Source organism: Rutilus rutilus (assembly GCF_951802725.1).
Source record: "Rutilus rutilus genome assembly, chromosome: 13".
Taxonomy (NCBI): Eukaryota; Metazoa; Chordata; class Actinopteri; order Cypriniformes; family Leuciscidae; genus Rutilus; species Rutilus rutilus.
Window position 1 is genome coordinate 23,371,525 of NC_140218.1, and position 17,947 is coordinate 23,389,471.

The 17,947-nt window shown below is 37.0% G+C and overlaps 1 protein-coding gene across 1 annotated transcript in view; it reads left to right on the forward strand.

The window, feature by feature from the left end:
- klhdc8b (kelch domain containing 8B) overlaps positions 1 to 17,947 on the forward strand; it is a gene marked incomplete at its 5' end in the record, with an annotated part of 98,689 nt that overhangs the window by 39,139 nt on the left and 41,603 nt on the right. The window contains one exon of the mRNA XM_084428910.1: positions 16,721 to 16,885. Coding sequence (XP_084285036.1) covers positions 16,721 to 16,885 — 165 coding nt within the window. The remainder of the gene's footprint in view (positions 1 to 16,720; positions 16,886 to 17,947) is intronic.

Genomic DNA, 17,947 nt, shown 5'->3' on the forward strand with positions numbered 1-17,947 from the left:
GCTGCTCCCTCCCCGTTCTGTGATTGGTTCCCTTTTTGAGGGGAAAATCTGGTCCATGGTGTCCAGGCTGCCTAGCAGCGTGAATAAAATCGCACTGCGCGCAAGGCAGCATGGGGAAACCCAGGCTAACACTTCTGGGCAAAAAAACTAAAATGTGCCAAGCCCAAAATGGCTAAACACTAAGCTTTTAATTGTCTTAAACACACATAATTGGTCAGAAAATTAGCAACATTTTAGCAAAAGCATTACTTAAAAAGCCATTGCTGTCACAAGAAAAACATCAAATACAGAATAACGTTTTTTCAGAATATAGGAAGTTGTGTGTGGAGTGATGAATCACAATGAAACACGAGTTGCATGATAATGTTCGGTGTCTTTGACAATCTGCTGAGAAATATAATAATAAATACATCTCTACCACAGTGAAGCATGGAGGAAGAGACTGTGTTATTGTGTGAGGAGTCTTTTTAGCTGCTGTATTGGTGAACTACTTCACTGGGAAAAGTCATTTAATGCTTTGAAGTACAGGAGAATATTGCAGAATGGCTTGCTTCCCACAAATGAAAAGTTGTTAGAGGAATGATCAGGTGTTATTTTAAGACAATACTCCTGCCCAAGTTACACAGACAACCAAGAAGTGGCTTGAGAACAAGTCTATCAGAATCGTGTTTTGGCCTTGTCACAGTCCAGATTTGAACCCTATAATAAATATTTGGTCTCACATTAAACTCAAATGCACTGGGAGACATTTTCGGGGAAGTCGGGGAAGGCTATTCTGTGCTGAGTTACTTTACGGTATTTGTGCAGTTCTTGCTAACTTCCTGACCAGAGTTTTGTGATTAAAATGGTTAAGACCATTAAAATACCACTCAATATTTTGCCATTTTTGGCTTGACCCATTTTCTTTGCCCAGGAGTGTGCATAAATAAAAAATATTTAAAATCGACCATTTTAAATGCTACATTTAATGAATAATTAACTACAAGTGAATTAAGCTTCTCAAAATGATGATGTGCAGTATGAAAAATGGGTAGCCTATTCATTTTGAGATTTGCTTTTAACAGTGTTATTAAACCATTGTTGATTTAACTTATTTAATTAAGAATTTTAATATCAGTACATCCCTAGAAATGTGTCATTTTTAAAGTCATTATTAGAAGTTATTACAAATATTACCATGACAATTTTTTTTTTTATTCAAATAACTGATTTATTCACAGTATAACAGGGAATATGATTTAGGAATGTAAATAGAACCAATTTTGTGCTTTCCAGTTTTGCTTCTTTCTATTTGGGAGTTTCACTTAATTGCATATAATTATTCAATCCCATTACTGATTGGTCCAAAACACTCTGCATTATTTCTATCTCATTTCCTGAATAGGAATGTAGTAGTTTCTGTTCTATTGCAGACATCCCACCTCTCCTGGAAGGTCTGGGAGTCTCCCGCATGTTGATAGTGTCTCCCAGACGCCCGCAAATTATATACAGTAATTATGTCATTTTATAATATTGAGGGATGGGGTGCTATCTCCCGGAAATGGGCTTTTGCAGGGTAGGCTATTTTTCATAGACATGTACTGTAGAGCAGAGTTGGAGGTTATTTATATTATTTTTAATAGTAAGGTCACCTGAGAGGCATTTATTCATCTCTCCCTTTCACTGCAGTGATAGAGAATTTCTCATATTTATATCGTCCTCGTATTTATTTATTTATTTTGTCCTCTTCAGAACAACAGCTCATCACACAAAATGCAATGTTGACTTGAACAGCCTCTTGTGTCTAATGGTAGCTTGTTATCAGTTGATTATTCTTTTGCATTGTGGCCAGTGTGTGTGTGTTTGTGTGTGTGTGTGTGTGTGGCTGTGGCGAGTAAAGGTCAATGTGAAATTGCACACTGCCACTTCAACGGCTCATTTTAATCATTGGCCTGAAGAGGAAAAGATCATTAGAGAAAAGAGAGGAGGAGAATCTGTCATTATGAACTTTTGTTTTGCTGCATGTTTTTCGTTTGTGCTATGAATACTAAAGACAGTCTCTGAAAGAGCACTGATGATAGAGTGTTGAGAATAGAGAGAATAGAGAGTGACTTAGACAGCCATGGTTGAAACAGAGAAATGTACCAGAAGCTAAGACCAAATAAGGAGGAAAGGGAAAAACCTGTTGTGAAAGGAGTAAGTCAGAAAATATGCTATAATTAAAGGGATAGTCCACACAAAAATGAAAATTCTGTCATAAATGACTCACCCTCATGTCGTTACAAACCTGTATGACTTTTTTTTCTCTCTGGGACACAAAAGGAGATGTTCAGCAGAATGTCTGTGCTACTCTTTATATTATAATAAATGTGAAAGGTTCTAAAAATCACAAAACCAGTCAATGCAACTTGTGACTTGAGGTGTTTTATATTCCAAGTGACACGATAGCTTATGTTCAGTTCAAGGACTTTTAGTTTGTATTTATTCAGTTCATGCCTTCCTTTGTTTGATTTCCTGCCCCTCTTTAGTTACCATGGTCACGTCATTATTAGTTCATTTGTTCCAGCCGTGTTCTATTAATTAATTAGTTTAGTTCACTATATAGTTGTACCCCTGTCTTCACTCTTTGTCTGGTCATGTTCACATTTAGTGGTGTTTGTTTATGCCTGTTCGCCTGGTGTGAAGTATATTTGCTATTAAACTTCGTTGGAACATTATTCATCTGTCTTCGTCTCTCTGCCTGCAAACACACCGTGACAACAGCTTTGTGTGTGGGTAAAGGCTCAAATTTAATTCATTTAATCTAACCCTCTATCGTAGCTATCTCATTGACATTCATATTATTCAAATATGGCGTGTCAAGGAATCACACCAGGATTGACGTCATATTCATCATTAGGATCTTGTGTATCTTGTTACGCATAATAATATGACAAATTCTAATATACACATTTAAATTGCAAATGTGAGATTTGACTTAAAACTCATGTACAAATCTTCATAAGACTTAGAATGAAGCGTACAATTTGTCCAAGTTAGACTACTTTTATAGTACGTTTTTCTTTCTTCTTTTAATAGTACATCTGTTCACCATTTACGTTCATTGTATGGAACTTCCTTCTGTGGCCTATGGAAGAAAGAAAATCAAATGCATCAAAAAATGGGTTTGGAATGACAAATAAAGCAAATAATGTTTTTGGATGACCTTTTCCTGTAAATTGTTGGAGACATGGACAATAACAGGGCTGTGAGGAATGGATTTACAGTCTGTTCAATGGGCCTCATTCATAAAAAGGCAGAATTAATGTTCATATGACTCAGTTGGAAAACCCATGCTTACATGAATTAGTTAATTAAGTAATAGGCAAGAATAATTTTATGGACGATTTACGTATAAATCCAATCTACTCATGTCTAAATGTGCCCTACAATTATGTATCTCATTCATACAGCCTAGAAAACATTTGGTAATACGTCTTTCCATACATTTTCAGGGGGGAGATAACATGGTATTAAAATTAGACATGACGTGCGACCTTAAAACTGAACCTCTCTCAGCCTCATTTTTGTTCACATTCAATTAAATGTCATGCGAGTATATTAAGTATAAGTTGGAAGAGCAAATTTGAGAAGGTTCAGACCGGCTGGTGTCCTTTAAAGGTGATGTTTACAGCAGACCTGCCTTCTATTAAGATGTATTGTAAAAAATAAACCCCAGGAAAGTCACTCTTGCAATTCAGCCCCATTTCTCCTCTCTTCTGTGTGCCGCACATCAATGCTAGAGGAAGTTCCTGTTCGAAATATCATCCCTTTATCATTTCTTTCTTTGAAATGGTTTGAATATTATTGAATAATACAGCGCCTCTGTCCAAAGCAGAAAAAAGGTTATTGAAAAGGTCCCGTCATTTCTTTTCTCTGAATATAAAAAAAGGGCTGTTTGGTTTTCAGTGAGTCACCGTTTAGGGAACAATGTTTTCCGGCGTGTGTAAGCACTTTCCACCTCTTTCTTTCAAGAGCACTGTGTTGATCGAGGGGCAAGAAGGTGCACAAATAGAGCTGAATAACAGACTGTGTCATTTATTGGTACAAACACATTCTCTTCCTTGTTTGGATGCTCTCTATCCATTTAAAGCTGTGCAGGCTTCCTAAATTTCATCCTTCAGTGAATTATTGACATTTTTTCTCCTCCTCCTTTTTTCGACTTTGTAGAGAATACATCCTGCTGTTATCAGTTCCATATTCTGAGAGCCTCTAGTGATTTTGAATATTGATTGTGCTTTTGTGAAAGACATAAATAAGTGGCCTTTAAATGGCATGATGGGCGACGATGCCCGTGTTATCAGCAGACTCTTGTTGGGATGACTGAAGTCTTTAAACTCACTTATTAAAACACCTCGTCCATCTCCTGCCACACCACCTCTGAATCTCTCTGTAAATATCAGTCATTTAACTCCCCTTTCTCACTGGAGATGCAGCACTGCTTTTGGAGATCAATCTTACTTCAGTTCAAGATGCATCAAATTCCTGTCTAAATCACCATTTGGACCGGATTCATTTTTGTAAAGTGATCCTTTAAGCTATTACAACTTGATTAGTTTTGCAAAGCAGGAATTGTTTAACTTTTTGATGCCAAGGAACGACAAATGTGTGGATCCCCTTGCGAAGGACACACTTACTAAATGCATAAACCCATTAATACTTTCTTCCATTTCAAAACTAATGCTGATAATTGAATAAAATAATCATGATAAATATAATGAATGAAATGTGACCACTTTTCAGAAAGTAGAATGAAACCTATATTAAATTTGTTAAACATTTAATTAATATCTCGCATGCATTTTGTCTTATTTTGTCTAGGACTCCCTCAATCCCCAATTTGAAAACCCCTGCTTTAAAAGACACTTGAGTTCTTATGATGTCTGTCACCTGTACAAAACCATTCAAAAGTTTGGGGTATACATTTTTTTATGTTTTTGAAAGTCTCTTATGCTCACAAAGACTGCATTTATTTGATCAAAAATACAATAAAAACAGTAAAACTGTGAAAATATATTACAATTTAAAATAACTGTTTTCTATTTTAATATACACTCACCTAAAGGATTATTAGGAACACCTGTTCAATTTCTCATTAATGCAATTATCTAATCAACCAATCACATGGCAGTTGCTTCAATGCATTTAGGGGTGTGGTCCTGGTCAAGACAATCTCCTGAACTCCAAACTGAATGTCAGAATGGGAAAGAAAGGTGATTTAAGCAATTTTGAGCGTGGCATGGTTGTTGGTGCCAGACGGGCCGGTCTGAGTAATTCACAATCTGCTCAGTTACTGGGATTTTCACGCACAACCATTTCTAGGGTTTACAAAGAATGGTGTGAAAAGGGAAAAACATCCAGTATGCGGCAGTCCTGTGGGCGAAAATGCCTTGTTGATGCTAGAGGTCAGAGGAGAATGGGCCGACTGATTCAAGCTGATAGAAGAGCAACTTTGACTGAAATAACCACTCGTTACAACCGAGGTATGCAGCAAAGCATTTGTGAAGCCACAACACGCACAACCTTGAGGCGGATGGGCTACAACAGCAGAAGACCCCACCGGGTACCACTCATCTCCACTACAAATAGGAAAAAGAGGCTACAATTTGCACGAGCTCACCAAAATTGGACAGTTGAAGACTGGAAAAATGTTGCCTGGTCTGATGAGTCTCGATTTCTGTTGAGACATTCAGATGGTAGAGTCAGAATTTGGCGTAAACAGAATGAGAACATGGATCCATCATGCCTTGTTACCACTGTGCAGGCTGGTGGTGGTGGTGTAATGGTGTGGGGGATGTTTTCTTGGCACACTTTAGGCCCCTTAGTGCCAATTGGGCATCGTTTAAATGCCACGGCCTGCCTGAGCATTGTTTCTGACCATGTCCATCCCTTTATGACCACCATGTACCCATCCTCTGATGGCTACTTCCAGCAGGATAATGCACCATGTCACAAAGCTCGAATAATTTCAAATTGGTTTCTTGAACATGACAATGAGTTCACTGTACTAAAATGGCCCCCACAGTCACCAGATCTCAACCCAATAGAGCATCTTTGGGATGTGGTGGAACGGGAGCTTCGTGCCCTGGATGTGCATCCCACAAATCTCCATCAACTGCAAGATGCTATCCTATCAATATGGGCCAACATTTCTAAAGAATGCTTTCAGCACCTTGTTGAATCAATGCCACGTAGAATTAAGGCAGTTCTGAAGGCAAAAGGGGGTCAAACACAGTATTAGTATGGTGTTCCTAATAATCCTTTAGGTGAGTGTATATTAAAACAAATTTTCTGCACCATTACTCCAGTCTTCAGTGTCACATGATCCTTCAGAAATCATTCTAATATGATTATTTGCTGCTCAAGAAACATTTCTTATCATCAATGTTGAAAACAATTGAGCTGCTTAATATTTTTGTGGAAACTGGGATTCTTTGATAAAAACAAAGTTTTTGACAGCATTTATTTGAAATAGAAATATCTTGTAGAATTATGTCTTTACTGTCACTTTTAATCAGTTTAATGCATCCTTATATGAAATTAAAGGGATACTCCACTTTTTTTGGAAATAGGCTCATTTTACAACTCCCCCAGAGTTAAACAGTTGAGTTTTACCGGTTTCGAATCCATTCAGCCGAGTTTCTGATATTTAGAAGACAGTTTCTGGTCCCATTGACTTCCATAGTATATTTTTTTTCCTACTATGGAAGTCAATGAGACCAGAAACTGTCTGGTTACTGATATTCTTCTAAATCAGAAACTCGGCTGAATGGATTCGAAAACGGTAAAACTCAACCGTTTAACTCTGGGGGAGTTGTAAAATGAGCCTATTTCCCAAAAAAGTGGAGTATCCCTTTAAGTCACATTTAAAAAGTATTTGTTAAAAGAGTAGTTACGTTGCTTTTGTTATTCAGTGAAGGTCAAAATAAATGAGGAGAATTGTTGTGAAAATATATATATATTGCAATCATAAATATTCTTATTTCAAGGTTTGAAAGAATTCGATTTCTCAGAAGACCTCCAAGTTAGCCAAAATGCAATAGATAATTTGATCTGTTATTTTTACCCAAGTATTTTTACCAAAGAGAAAAACACAGACTTGTTTGGTTTCGGATGGGATTCAAATCACAAATGTCTGTACTAGTTGCCTCCTCAGGGACCACAAGTCCTGTGCGAGTCTCTGGCTGTCACTCCTCTAGTCTGATGTCTCCCTGTTCTGGGTTCAGTGTCATGGTACATGGAATATTTGGAAGGCTGCTGTGAACTCAAAGCTGAAGATCAACTGCAGGAATGATCATGTGCTTTGGCTTGAGGCAAGGCATCTATTTTGGGAGAAAGCTTAACCAATTTATACATCCAGAAAGAGATGTGATGAGATTAAGACCATATTTCCTGCTCGCAGTCATGAAAATGGAAGAGGAAGACCAGCAGCAGGTGGTCTGTTTAATAAGGGTCTTTCTGTCATACGGGAAGGTTGGAAACAGCTGTGTGGTCGGACGAGCATGTTTGTGCATTTGTTTACCAAATTACAGTTGCCATGTAAATTAATACATGATTTGTTTGTTCAGTTGTATGCTCTGGTTTGATGCAAGCTTATGCATGTGTGTTTTTCTCTGCTTTATCTTGTCAGGCCACTACTTCCTAATTGTCTCAGAGTACGTGTTTGGTTGCTATGGGGTCTCCCTGGGCGACGAATGTTGATCAGAACAGAGAGCTCTAATTAGAAGTGACTGCGTGTGATTGGACAGTGCAGTCTGCAGGGGGTGACGAACTCAGCGAGGGTGCAGAGGGGAGAAATAGATGAATTCGAGGTGGGTGGGTTGAGTTTAGATTGATTGGAGAAAACAGCTTGTAGATGGAGGCTTGGGATAATGACAGGTGATTCACTCACTGTATCTTTGATTTTAAAGCACTGTGCTCCCAGACTACCATTCCCATAATCCAATGGCATTTATGTGTAGAACAGATAGCACGTGCTGTACTGTCTATACCACTTAAAGTTCGACTTTATATTCTTATTTGGGTGGTTGACAAGATGTGTTTTTTTAAGGTCCAGTGTGAAGAAGACAAACTGACTTTTTTTGTTGTCCATGTTTAATAATTTCTAGCATGAACATAATTATTATTTTTTTGTAATTTGAATTCTGAATGCTCATATTGTGTTACTGAAATGTGTTTTCATCTTGGCACACTTTCAAAAAAAAATCTTTTAAATAAGGAGCTTAACCCTATCATTCATAAGAAAAAACCATCCAAGGCACTTGAGTAATTAGGTTTTAGAAAAATATAAAAAGCCTTTATTCTTTCATGGCTTAGATATTTGATACGCAAATTTCTAAAGCCTCTAAATTATCAATGTGATAATAACTAACTGAGAAACCTGTTCTACACACTCCACTGCATTCCTTCTTTAATCCGGTTGATAGTTCAGACTTGTTTAGTAAGTAAAAGTCTTTTAAGTATAGTTGTAAAAATTTCCATCTTCAGGTTATTGGTACTGTAAGTAAACATAAAGATAAACTTCTGCATTATTAGTAGTATTTCAAAAATACTAACTGGACAGAAGCAAATTAAGTTAACCTGATTATTGATAAAAAATTTTTTTTTTTTTTGTAAATGTTAAAATGTGAGTATCAAATACACTATCAGGTTTTTGAAGAAATTTTATTTTTACATCTCTGTCATCGTATTGCATTATATGTTTTGCCCCAAAAAACTACATAGCTTTGATCATAAAACTAAGACATAAAATGCGATATAAAATGACAACTGATAATTATATGCATTTTATGTACAGTCGTGGTCAAAATTGATGGCACCCCTGATAAATATGATAAAAAATGGCTGTAAAAAATAAATCTGCATTGTTTATCCTTTTGATCTTTCATTAAAAAAATTCACAAAAATCTCACCTTTCATTGAAGTAAAAGAATTGAAAGTGGGGGAAAATCACATTCGTAAATAAATGTTTTTCTCCAAAACACGCTGGCCATAATTGTTGGCACCCTGTTATTAAATACTTTTTGCAACCTCCTTTTGCCAAGATAACAGATCTGAGTTTTCTCCTATAATGCCTGATGAGTTTGGAGAACACCTGACAAGAGATCAGAGATCATTCCTTCATACAGAATCTCTCCAGATCCTTCAGATTCCCAGATCCATGTTGGTGCTTCTTCTCTTCAGTTAACTCCACTCATCAGGTCAGGGGACTGGGACGGTCATGGCAGAAGCTTCATTTTGTGCTCAGTTACACATTTTTGTGTTGATTTTGATGTTTGTTTTGGACCGTTGTCCTGATGGAAGATCCAACCACGGCCCATTATAAGATTTCTAGCAGAGGCCGTCAGGTTTTGATTTTTTATCTGTTGGTATTTGCTAGAATCCGTAATACCATGGATCTGAACAAGATGTCCAGGACCTCCAGCAAATAAATAGGCCCACAACATATAAGATCCAGCAGTATATTTAATCGTAGGCATGGGGTACTCTTCATCCCTGTTTGCCCCAAACACATCTGCTGGGTTTGCTGCCAAAAAAGCCCTATTTTTGTTTCATCTGACCATAGAATCCGGTCCCTTTTGAAGATCCAGTCGTGTCTGACAACTGAATATGCTGGAGTTTGTTCTTGGAGGAGCGAGGAGGATTTTTCTTAAAACCCTCCCAAACAACATGTGGGGATGTAGGGGTTGTTTGATAAAAAAATGTATCTCTGCAATTCTCCAGCTGTGATCCTTGGACAGTCTTTGGCCACTCAAACCATCCTCCTCACTATCCATTAAGACAATATAGACACACGTCCTCTTCCTGGCAGATTCGTAACATCTTTAGTTGATTATAACTTCTTAATTATTGGCCTGATGGTCAAAATGGGGATTTTCAATTCTTTAGATATTTTCTTACAGCCACTATCTATTTTGTGATGCTCAACAATCTTTTGCTGCACATCAGAACTATATTCTGTGGTTTTACTCATTGTGATGGATGATTAAGGGAATTTGGCTTTTGTGTTTCCTCATATTTAAACTCCTGTGAAACAAGAAGTCATAGCTGGACAATTTCATGTTCCTAGTCACCCTGGTGTGCTAAAAAAGGTAAATATTAATGGGAATATACTTCAGAGATATTTTTCTCATAAAAAATTCTAGGGGTGCCAACAATTATGGCCAGCGTGTTTTGGAGAAAAACATTTATTTCATAATGTGATTTACCCCCCAATTTCAATTCTTTTACTTCAATGAAAGGTTAGATTTTTGTGAATTTTTTTAATGAAAGATCAAAAGGATAAACAATGCAGATTTATTTTTTACAGCCATTTTTTGTCATATTTATCAGGGGTGCCATCAATTTTGACCACGACTGTAAGTGCATTGATTTACATTACAAGCATCAATACGTCATCTTACTTTTTGGCCATAACAACTGCACAAAATTGCTAATTCTTTGCTCAGTTTGGGACTTATAAAATTGAGTTGTTTTTCCCCCTCCTCGATTATGAGCTCCATATTCTCCATATTTAATATTCTCCATATTCAGTATTCTCCATATTCTCACTATATCGTACTACAAAGGGATATAAAAGTGTCAAATATGATACAAAAAACACACATGCAAACTTAAAAAATATATACTTTGTCTAAAGGTTATTTGTTTGTTATTTGTATTATGTTAGGCTTTACGGGGATAATATGTATGGAATAAATTTTAGCAAACCTAAAATCTGAAGTCTGTTTATAAAAGCATTGGATATGGTGCAATGTGGTTAAATATTTTCCCATGCAGAACGAGTGACTGTTACAATAATGCCCGGCTGAGTTCAGTTTGGCCGCGGATTGACCTAACAGCGTGAAACACAGCGTGACATTAAATCATATGCTAAGACATTATTTTGCTTGTCACACTGTATGATAAATCAATCACAGCATAAATCGTATCTAAGTTATGTAACAATATACAACGATTGCAGTAGTTTAATGATGTAGGCTATTATTCAGTTATCTGCACTATAATGACATGTATTATGATTATAATACACCAAATAGTTTCTGTACAAGAAAGATTCCTTTAAAAATCTCCTAACAATATATATTATAAAGATGTCAGAAACACAAAAAGAATAAGCGCTGATGCTGTCCTCAGTCCTTAGGGGAAAGAGGAGCTATTAAAAAGGACAGAACCATTTCCAAAGGCTTGTTTAATTTGGATGAAATATATGGCCAGGGACTTGCTGTGACTGAAAGTTGAAAAGTTCTTTTTAAATACAAAAAGTGAAAGTTTTTTTCTGAGTAGCCAGGAATATGTACAGTGCAATATATGGCTGGATATTATATTTGCTATCATGTTGTGAGAGGTTGATTAACGAGTGGACACAGACATTTGGATTCTGTCTGTTGTCTGAAAACTGACACTGTGCCCTAACCAGACACTATGATATATTTCTAGCAATAGGCAATTTGTCATTTCGCACTGGACTGAAACCACGCGCCGTCTGACATAAAGATTGACAGTAATGAAGAGTGAGATTTTGGAGATATACCCCAAAATATATGATGAGCATTCAACAAAATGTCCTGCTGATTGTTTTCTCTGCCGTGTATGTTTACGACAAAAACTGAGGAATGTCTAATCTATCTGTGGAATTGTTTAAAATATTACACATTTTTATAGAAAACACTTTATTTTACAGTGTCCTTGTTACACGTTACATGTAATTACTATAGTAGTAACTATAAATTATGCATAATTACATGCAACTAACTCTAAACCAAAACCTAACCCTATAGTAAGTACATGTAAATTGTTATTACTCAGTCATTAAATGTATAATTACACTTTTACATGGACACCTTTCAAATAAAGTTCAATTCAATTCACATTTATTTGTATAGAGCTTTTCAAAATACATATTGTGCTTTACAGAAAATGCATGTGTCTAATAATTTGGACTGATCAGAGGTGACTGTGTCCAAGTAATGGATTTCAGACATGTATAAAATCACACAGCTAACAATGTACACACAGCTCAAACGACTCGTCAGATGAATCAATCTCTCTAAATCCCGCCTTTCCGCGAGCTACTCTGCTCTGATTGGCCGGACAGCTCAGTCTGTTGTGATTGGTTTACCGCGTAACTTGTTTTTTTGTGCACGTGAACTTAGTTTCATGCATGTGAAATTGTCTACGCATGTGTGAATCAAGTTTTTTGCATGAATTAATAATGAGACTGATCTGCTTCCATATTCCTGTCCCTTCTACGACAACCTGGATGAAATTTTGGCTGCAAGCGCTTGTGCTTGTCTGACAGATGTTGTCGAAGGTGGAAGTGTACTGTGCACATGGAAAATGCACAGAAAGCTGGGATCTGAGTTCTTTTGAGGTTGTGGTGTGAACAAGAAAGGGTCTGAGATCACTTCAATGCAGAAGAGGATCAAAAAAGGAACCGGGACCAAAAGGACTGAGGTCACTTTCGGCTGGTTTGCTTTCTGGTTCACTTTAAGTGAACTGGATTTGGTTATTTTAAAACGAACTATTTGTGAAAACACCCATAGATGTATTAATTATGTAATTATATGCAGGCATTTTTTAAATATAAGTAATATAAAAACATGTATGTAAACAATGTGCATTGTATCAATATGAGTTGAAATGTTAGTAAATAGTAATTAAAGACACCTATATAAAGTGGGACTGGAAAACTTGAGTACATTAGTTTCTTAAGCCATTAGATGCACTTTTCAGATATTTCTGTCCTGCTCTTTCGCTCAGTCTGGCTCAATCTTTACACAGTCTTGAACATGTCAGACCATATCGAATCAAACTGGAGAAATCATTTGTGGTCATCAGAATGAATTCAGTGAAGAGGATGAAAGTGAAGATGGTGGTCATGATCTTTGAGTGTTGTTTTCCTCTGTCATTTACACAAGCCTTGAAAGACCTCTTATTTCACTGTTGCTTTCTCACGGTCTCCTCTCTTTCTGGGTGATGATGTAATAGATGTGTAATTTTTCAGTTGCTAAAATACTTTCTCCTTTCACTGTCAGTGAGGATTTTAAATTGACTGTTCACCTCAAAAATGTAAATTCTGTTATTGTTTATTCATACTCGTGTTGTTCCGAACCCGTATTCTGTTTTTTAAGGGGATTGGGGTTGACATGTTTTTTTTTCCTCATGCAGACAATTTAAAGTGACTTGTGCTTGTCAAGCTCTAAAAAAGGACAAAAAAATGCAAAATGTTTTCACATATAAAAATCCACAAAAAAGAGATAAAGTAGATTTTGTGTCAGAGTGCAGGTAAGAGCATTGCTTTCACTGTTGCTTTTGAGCCCTAATCAGCATTGCAATAATCTCTGAGCAAATATCTAATTGCTAAACAAAGTCTTTCTAATAGAGAATATACTTAGGCAGTTAAGGAGGTGACAGGTTATTGACACAACTACATTTCCCATCACTCTCTGTCGCAGCACAAAAATTATAATCTGGATTTGAATCATGTCAAAGCAATCATATGTGTGAGTACATGAATCTATTTTCAATATTTTGAAGCTGAAGTAGAGGGATGTCAATTAAAGCAAGTGTTATTGTGGTATTATTATAGTTTTTTTTTTTTTTTTTTTTTTTTAGATTTTTTTAGCTATATTTTATTTTTTCAGTTTTATAATTTTATTTTACTCAAGTTTTTCATCTAATATTTGATTTGATTTAAGCTTTTAAAATTGTATGTTATTTACAATTTTAGTTAACAATAACAAAACTGATTTAGGTGGAAGTAAATTAGTATTTACAGAATCATGAGATATAACTATAAGGGTACAATTTGGCTTGTCTGCATTTGCTGCACTGTTGATGGAATAGTGATAAAGCTTGCTAGATAATACTATTCATTTATCCATTTTTTAAGGAGACATGGTTGCATGACCAAGCTACCTTCCCATCATTCTTTGCTTCAACCAATTACACAGCTAATGCACATACACTGCTCTTCATTTTGATACAGTAGAACTAAAATAGCTTTTTCGTTGGAGAGGGGCAAAGTGAGAAAGAATTAAGAATTCAACAGGAGCTTTCTCGAGGGGTCCAAGGTTTGATTTAGCATGGTCTAGGCCCTGCTGTTATGGTGGGAGATGGTAGATGACTATAAACATCTTTCTTTATTAGCGTCCATTCAGAAATCAGCAGTATATTATATAGTATAGTATATTGCTTCTACAACAGATGTTTACTAGTGCCTTTTTTTTTTTTTTTTTTTTTTTTGTAGGGCACTTGAATGCATGACCAGGACTGCATGTGCTCTCTGCTGCCACCTAGTTTACTCCCTGGTATCTCTCCCTATCTGTCTCATTTGTACCGCATTTAACTCTAGTCACAGGTTGCTGTCCCAGAGTACTGCAGATGTCTGAGTCAGCAGCTGCTGCAGTCATGCTAAGAGAGAATACATACATACAGAGACTGTGTTTTACTAACATACATTATCTCTCACAGTCTTCTTAAGTGCTCCATATGGTGATCATTAATGCTGTTTCCTCCTGGGATAATCCTGATGTCTTCATGTTTGTGTTTCTGTGCTGTAATAACTCGTTTCATCAGTCAGAGTCTATACTCCTCCTATGCCCTCTCTCACATGCTCACATCTCATTGACAGTTCAATTAAATTAAGACTACCATCAATATCAGTGTGCTTTGCTCTTCAACCGTTGAATGTACATCTCTCTCTCTCTCTCTCTCCCTCTCTCTCTCTCTCTCTCTCCTCTCTCTCCTCTCTCTCTCTCTCTCTCTCTCTCTCTCTCTCTCTCTCTCTCTCTCTCTCTCTCTCCCTCTCCATCTCTCCATTAGCTGTTGGCTGTGCTGCAGCAAGGCTGTTCTCTTTGCTGATGCTGCATTTCTCTCCACATTCATATTCTAATTTCACTGCTGTGCTGTATTTTAGCATTCCCCTTGAAAACTTCATGAAGGTCACTTTTTACATTAGACTTTAGCCTAAACTAAACTAACAGCTTTTTCAAACATGTTAAGTAATATCAGAGTGGGATATAATGTATTTTATCTGGTGCTATGCTTAATTGTAGTCATGCATTACACGCATTGGATTAGTTACAGTTTTATGGCGCTTTTCCATTACCAGTACCAGCTCGACTCGCCTCGTCTCGGCTCGGTTTGCTTTTCGCTCCGTTTTCCATTGCAGATAGTACCTCCACAATAGTACCTGGTCGTCATAGCGGCGCGGCAGGAAACGCTAGACACACCCACACACACAGGACAATGGAGGAAATCGAATGTATGCTGTTTTTGGATGTTTTTGTTTTTGCTGTTTTTTTTATTCAGGATACTCCGTCTGGCGCGTGCAATGATGATGCAGTGAATAGTGACGATTCTCTCTGACCAATCAGCAGTCTGCCGTGTTTTCACGTCACATTTTAGTATCAGAACCTCGCCGGAGGTGGTACGAAAAAAAGTACCTGGAAGCAGGTACAGGTACAACTTTTACACAGTGGAAAACCAAACAAAGTCAAGGCGAGGCGGTACTGTGTAGTGGAAATGCGCCATTAGTTAGCTAGTTGTTTTCACAATAAATTCCGTTCTGTTAGCAAGAGTTATTTTATTATATTATATATATTAAAATATATTTTTTTTTTTATTTTATTTGACTATTTTGGAACTTGTTGAAACGGTTAACGTCTGGTTCCTGAAGCAAAACCAGCTGAAAGATTCTTATCTAAACGATCATTTTCCAAAGAAAGACTACTTTCTCAAAACTATTTTGACTAACTAACACAAGTTGCAAATTTTCTTTTCAAAACCCTAAACACAAATGAATCATTTTACACCGTTCTCGTGTTGAAAGCACCAGCATTTAGATACCATCACAACCTCAGTTAACACACAGTTCTCATTATCTGAACATTAGTATGCAAACTAGTTCACACAGCAGTCAGAATGGGGATTGTAAAAATAGCACAGATGAGTTCTTGGCTTTAGTTCCAAACAATGCAGAAAGTGTTCGCATTAGAGGAAGAGCATAAGTATTGAATTAAGTCAGTGCCATTCCTTTGAGTGCCAACATGCCTTCTCCTAAAATGTAAATTAGGCTTTATAGATTTTGTTTGAAGTTTGAGGTTTGTACAATTAAGATTGTAGTTTTGAGATATTTGTTGTAAGTACACCGGGCTTCTTAAACATGTCCGTTACGTTATATTACCGTTCACCTATAAGTTTACCCATCTATGGTGACTTCCACTTCTATCCACCTTCAGCAAAGTAGCACTAACCACCAGTGTGAACAAGCATGTGAATTCATGCCAGAGTAAGCCGATGATTTTTTTTTTACCAGAAGGTTTGAATAAATGTCTTTTAGTGACATACTATATCTTTTGGTTGAGCTATAATAGAAAAGTTTGTGGGGAAGTTAAAAATGTTGGGTCAGTTACTGTATGTGAACACATTCATTTTTAATGTTCTATCCCCTTAGGGGAAGAGAACAAATGTGGACTGTGAGGTTTAGTGTTGGAATTTAAGTAAACCTTAAAATAGCTGGAGCTGAGGGAAAAAAAAGAGCATGTCTACAGAGATTCTGCACTCCGGCACGGACTATTTTCCACTGCTCTGTCATTTCCTGATTTGTTTGTTATTCATTTGTTTAATAAGAGAGATGTGGGAGACTTGGAAACAGAGTTCAAAATAATTACGGTCTCTTTCTCTCTGTCCCTCTCAGATGGTAAGGTGTATGCATTGGGCGGGATGGGAGCCGACACGACCCCTCAGGCCTCAGTGAGGCTGTATGAGCCGACAAAAGACCAATGGCTGCCCCTCACCTCCATGCCCACACCCCGCTACGGAGCCTTCTCCTTCGTGCGCGGTAACAAGATCTATGTTCTGGGTAAGGCCTCACAAAATTGTCTCATAAATCTGAATAATTCTGTTGTTTGTCAGAAACACACTCTTGGTTCCCTAGGAGTAATAAGACATGACCAAATAATAAAAAAAGGACAGGCAAACATACAGCAGTGTCTAATGGTAAAATATTTGTTTAGTGTGAAAGGGGAGCCGCAGTTCAAATCCAAAGCTACCATATTGGTTTTTTTAAAATGCTCAAATTCAACTAATTTTGACTGCTGCTGAACTTTAACATTTTGATCGACATGAAGAAAAAAAAAAAACAGTTTTCTATATTAAAGGGTTAGTTCACCCAAAAATGAAAATTCTGTCAGTAATTACTCACCCTCATGTTGTTCCAACCCCGTAAGACCTTCGTTCATCTTCGGAACACAAATTAAGATATTTTTTATTAAATCTGAGAGCTGTCTCACTCCTCCATAGGCTTCTAAGCATTATAACTTGCTGGCCCAGAAAATTTATTAAAGACATCGTTAATATAGTCCAAGTGACTCCAGTGGCTCAATCTTAAGTTTATAAAGTGACGAGAATACTTTTTGTGCGCAAAAACAAACAAAAATAACGACTTTATTCCACTTTTCATTTCCTTCTCTCTGGGCCTCGAGTCTTTTCACATAGTGTTTAAGCGTAGCGCGTCTTTGCACGTCACCACGTATAACACACATGACCTGCGTCGGCCAATAGTGAGCCTACGTGGTGACGTGCAACACAGACGCGCTGCGCTAAAACACTACATGAAAAGACTCGCGCAAGTCTTTGGACTCTGGAGTCACTGGGACTATATTAACGATGTCTTTAATACATTTTCTGGGCCAGCAAGTTATAGTGTCTTAGAAGCCTATGGAGGAGTGAGACAGCTCTCAGATTTAATCAAAAATATCTTAATTTGTGTTCCGAAGATGAACGAAGGTCTTACGGGGTTGGAACAACATGAGGGTGAGTAATTACTGACAGAATTTTCATTTTTGGGTGAACTAACCCTTTAATAGAGTTAAAATGTAATTTATTCTTGTGATGTCAAAGCTGAATTTTTAGCATCATTACT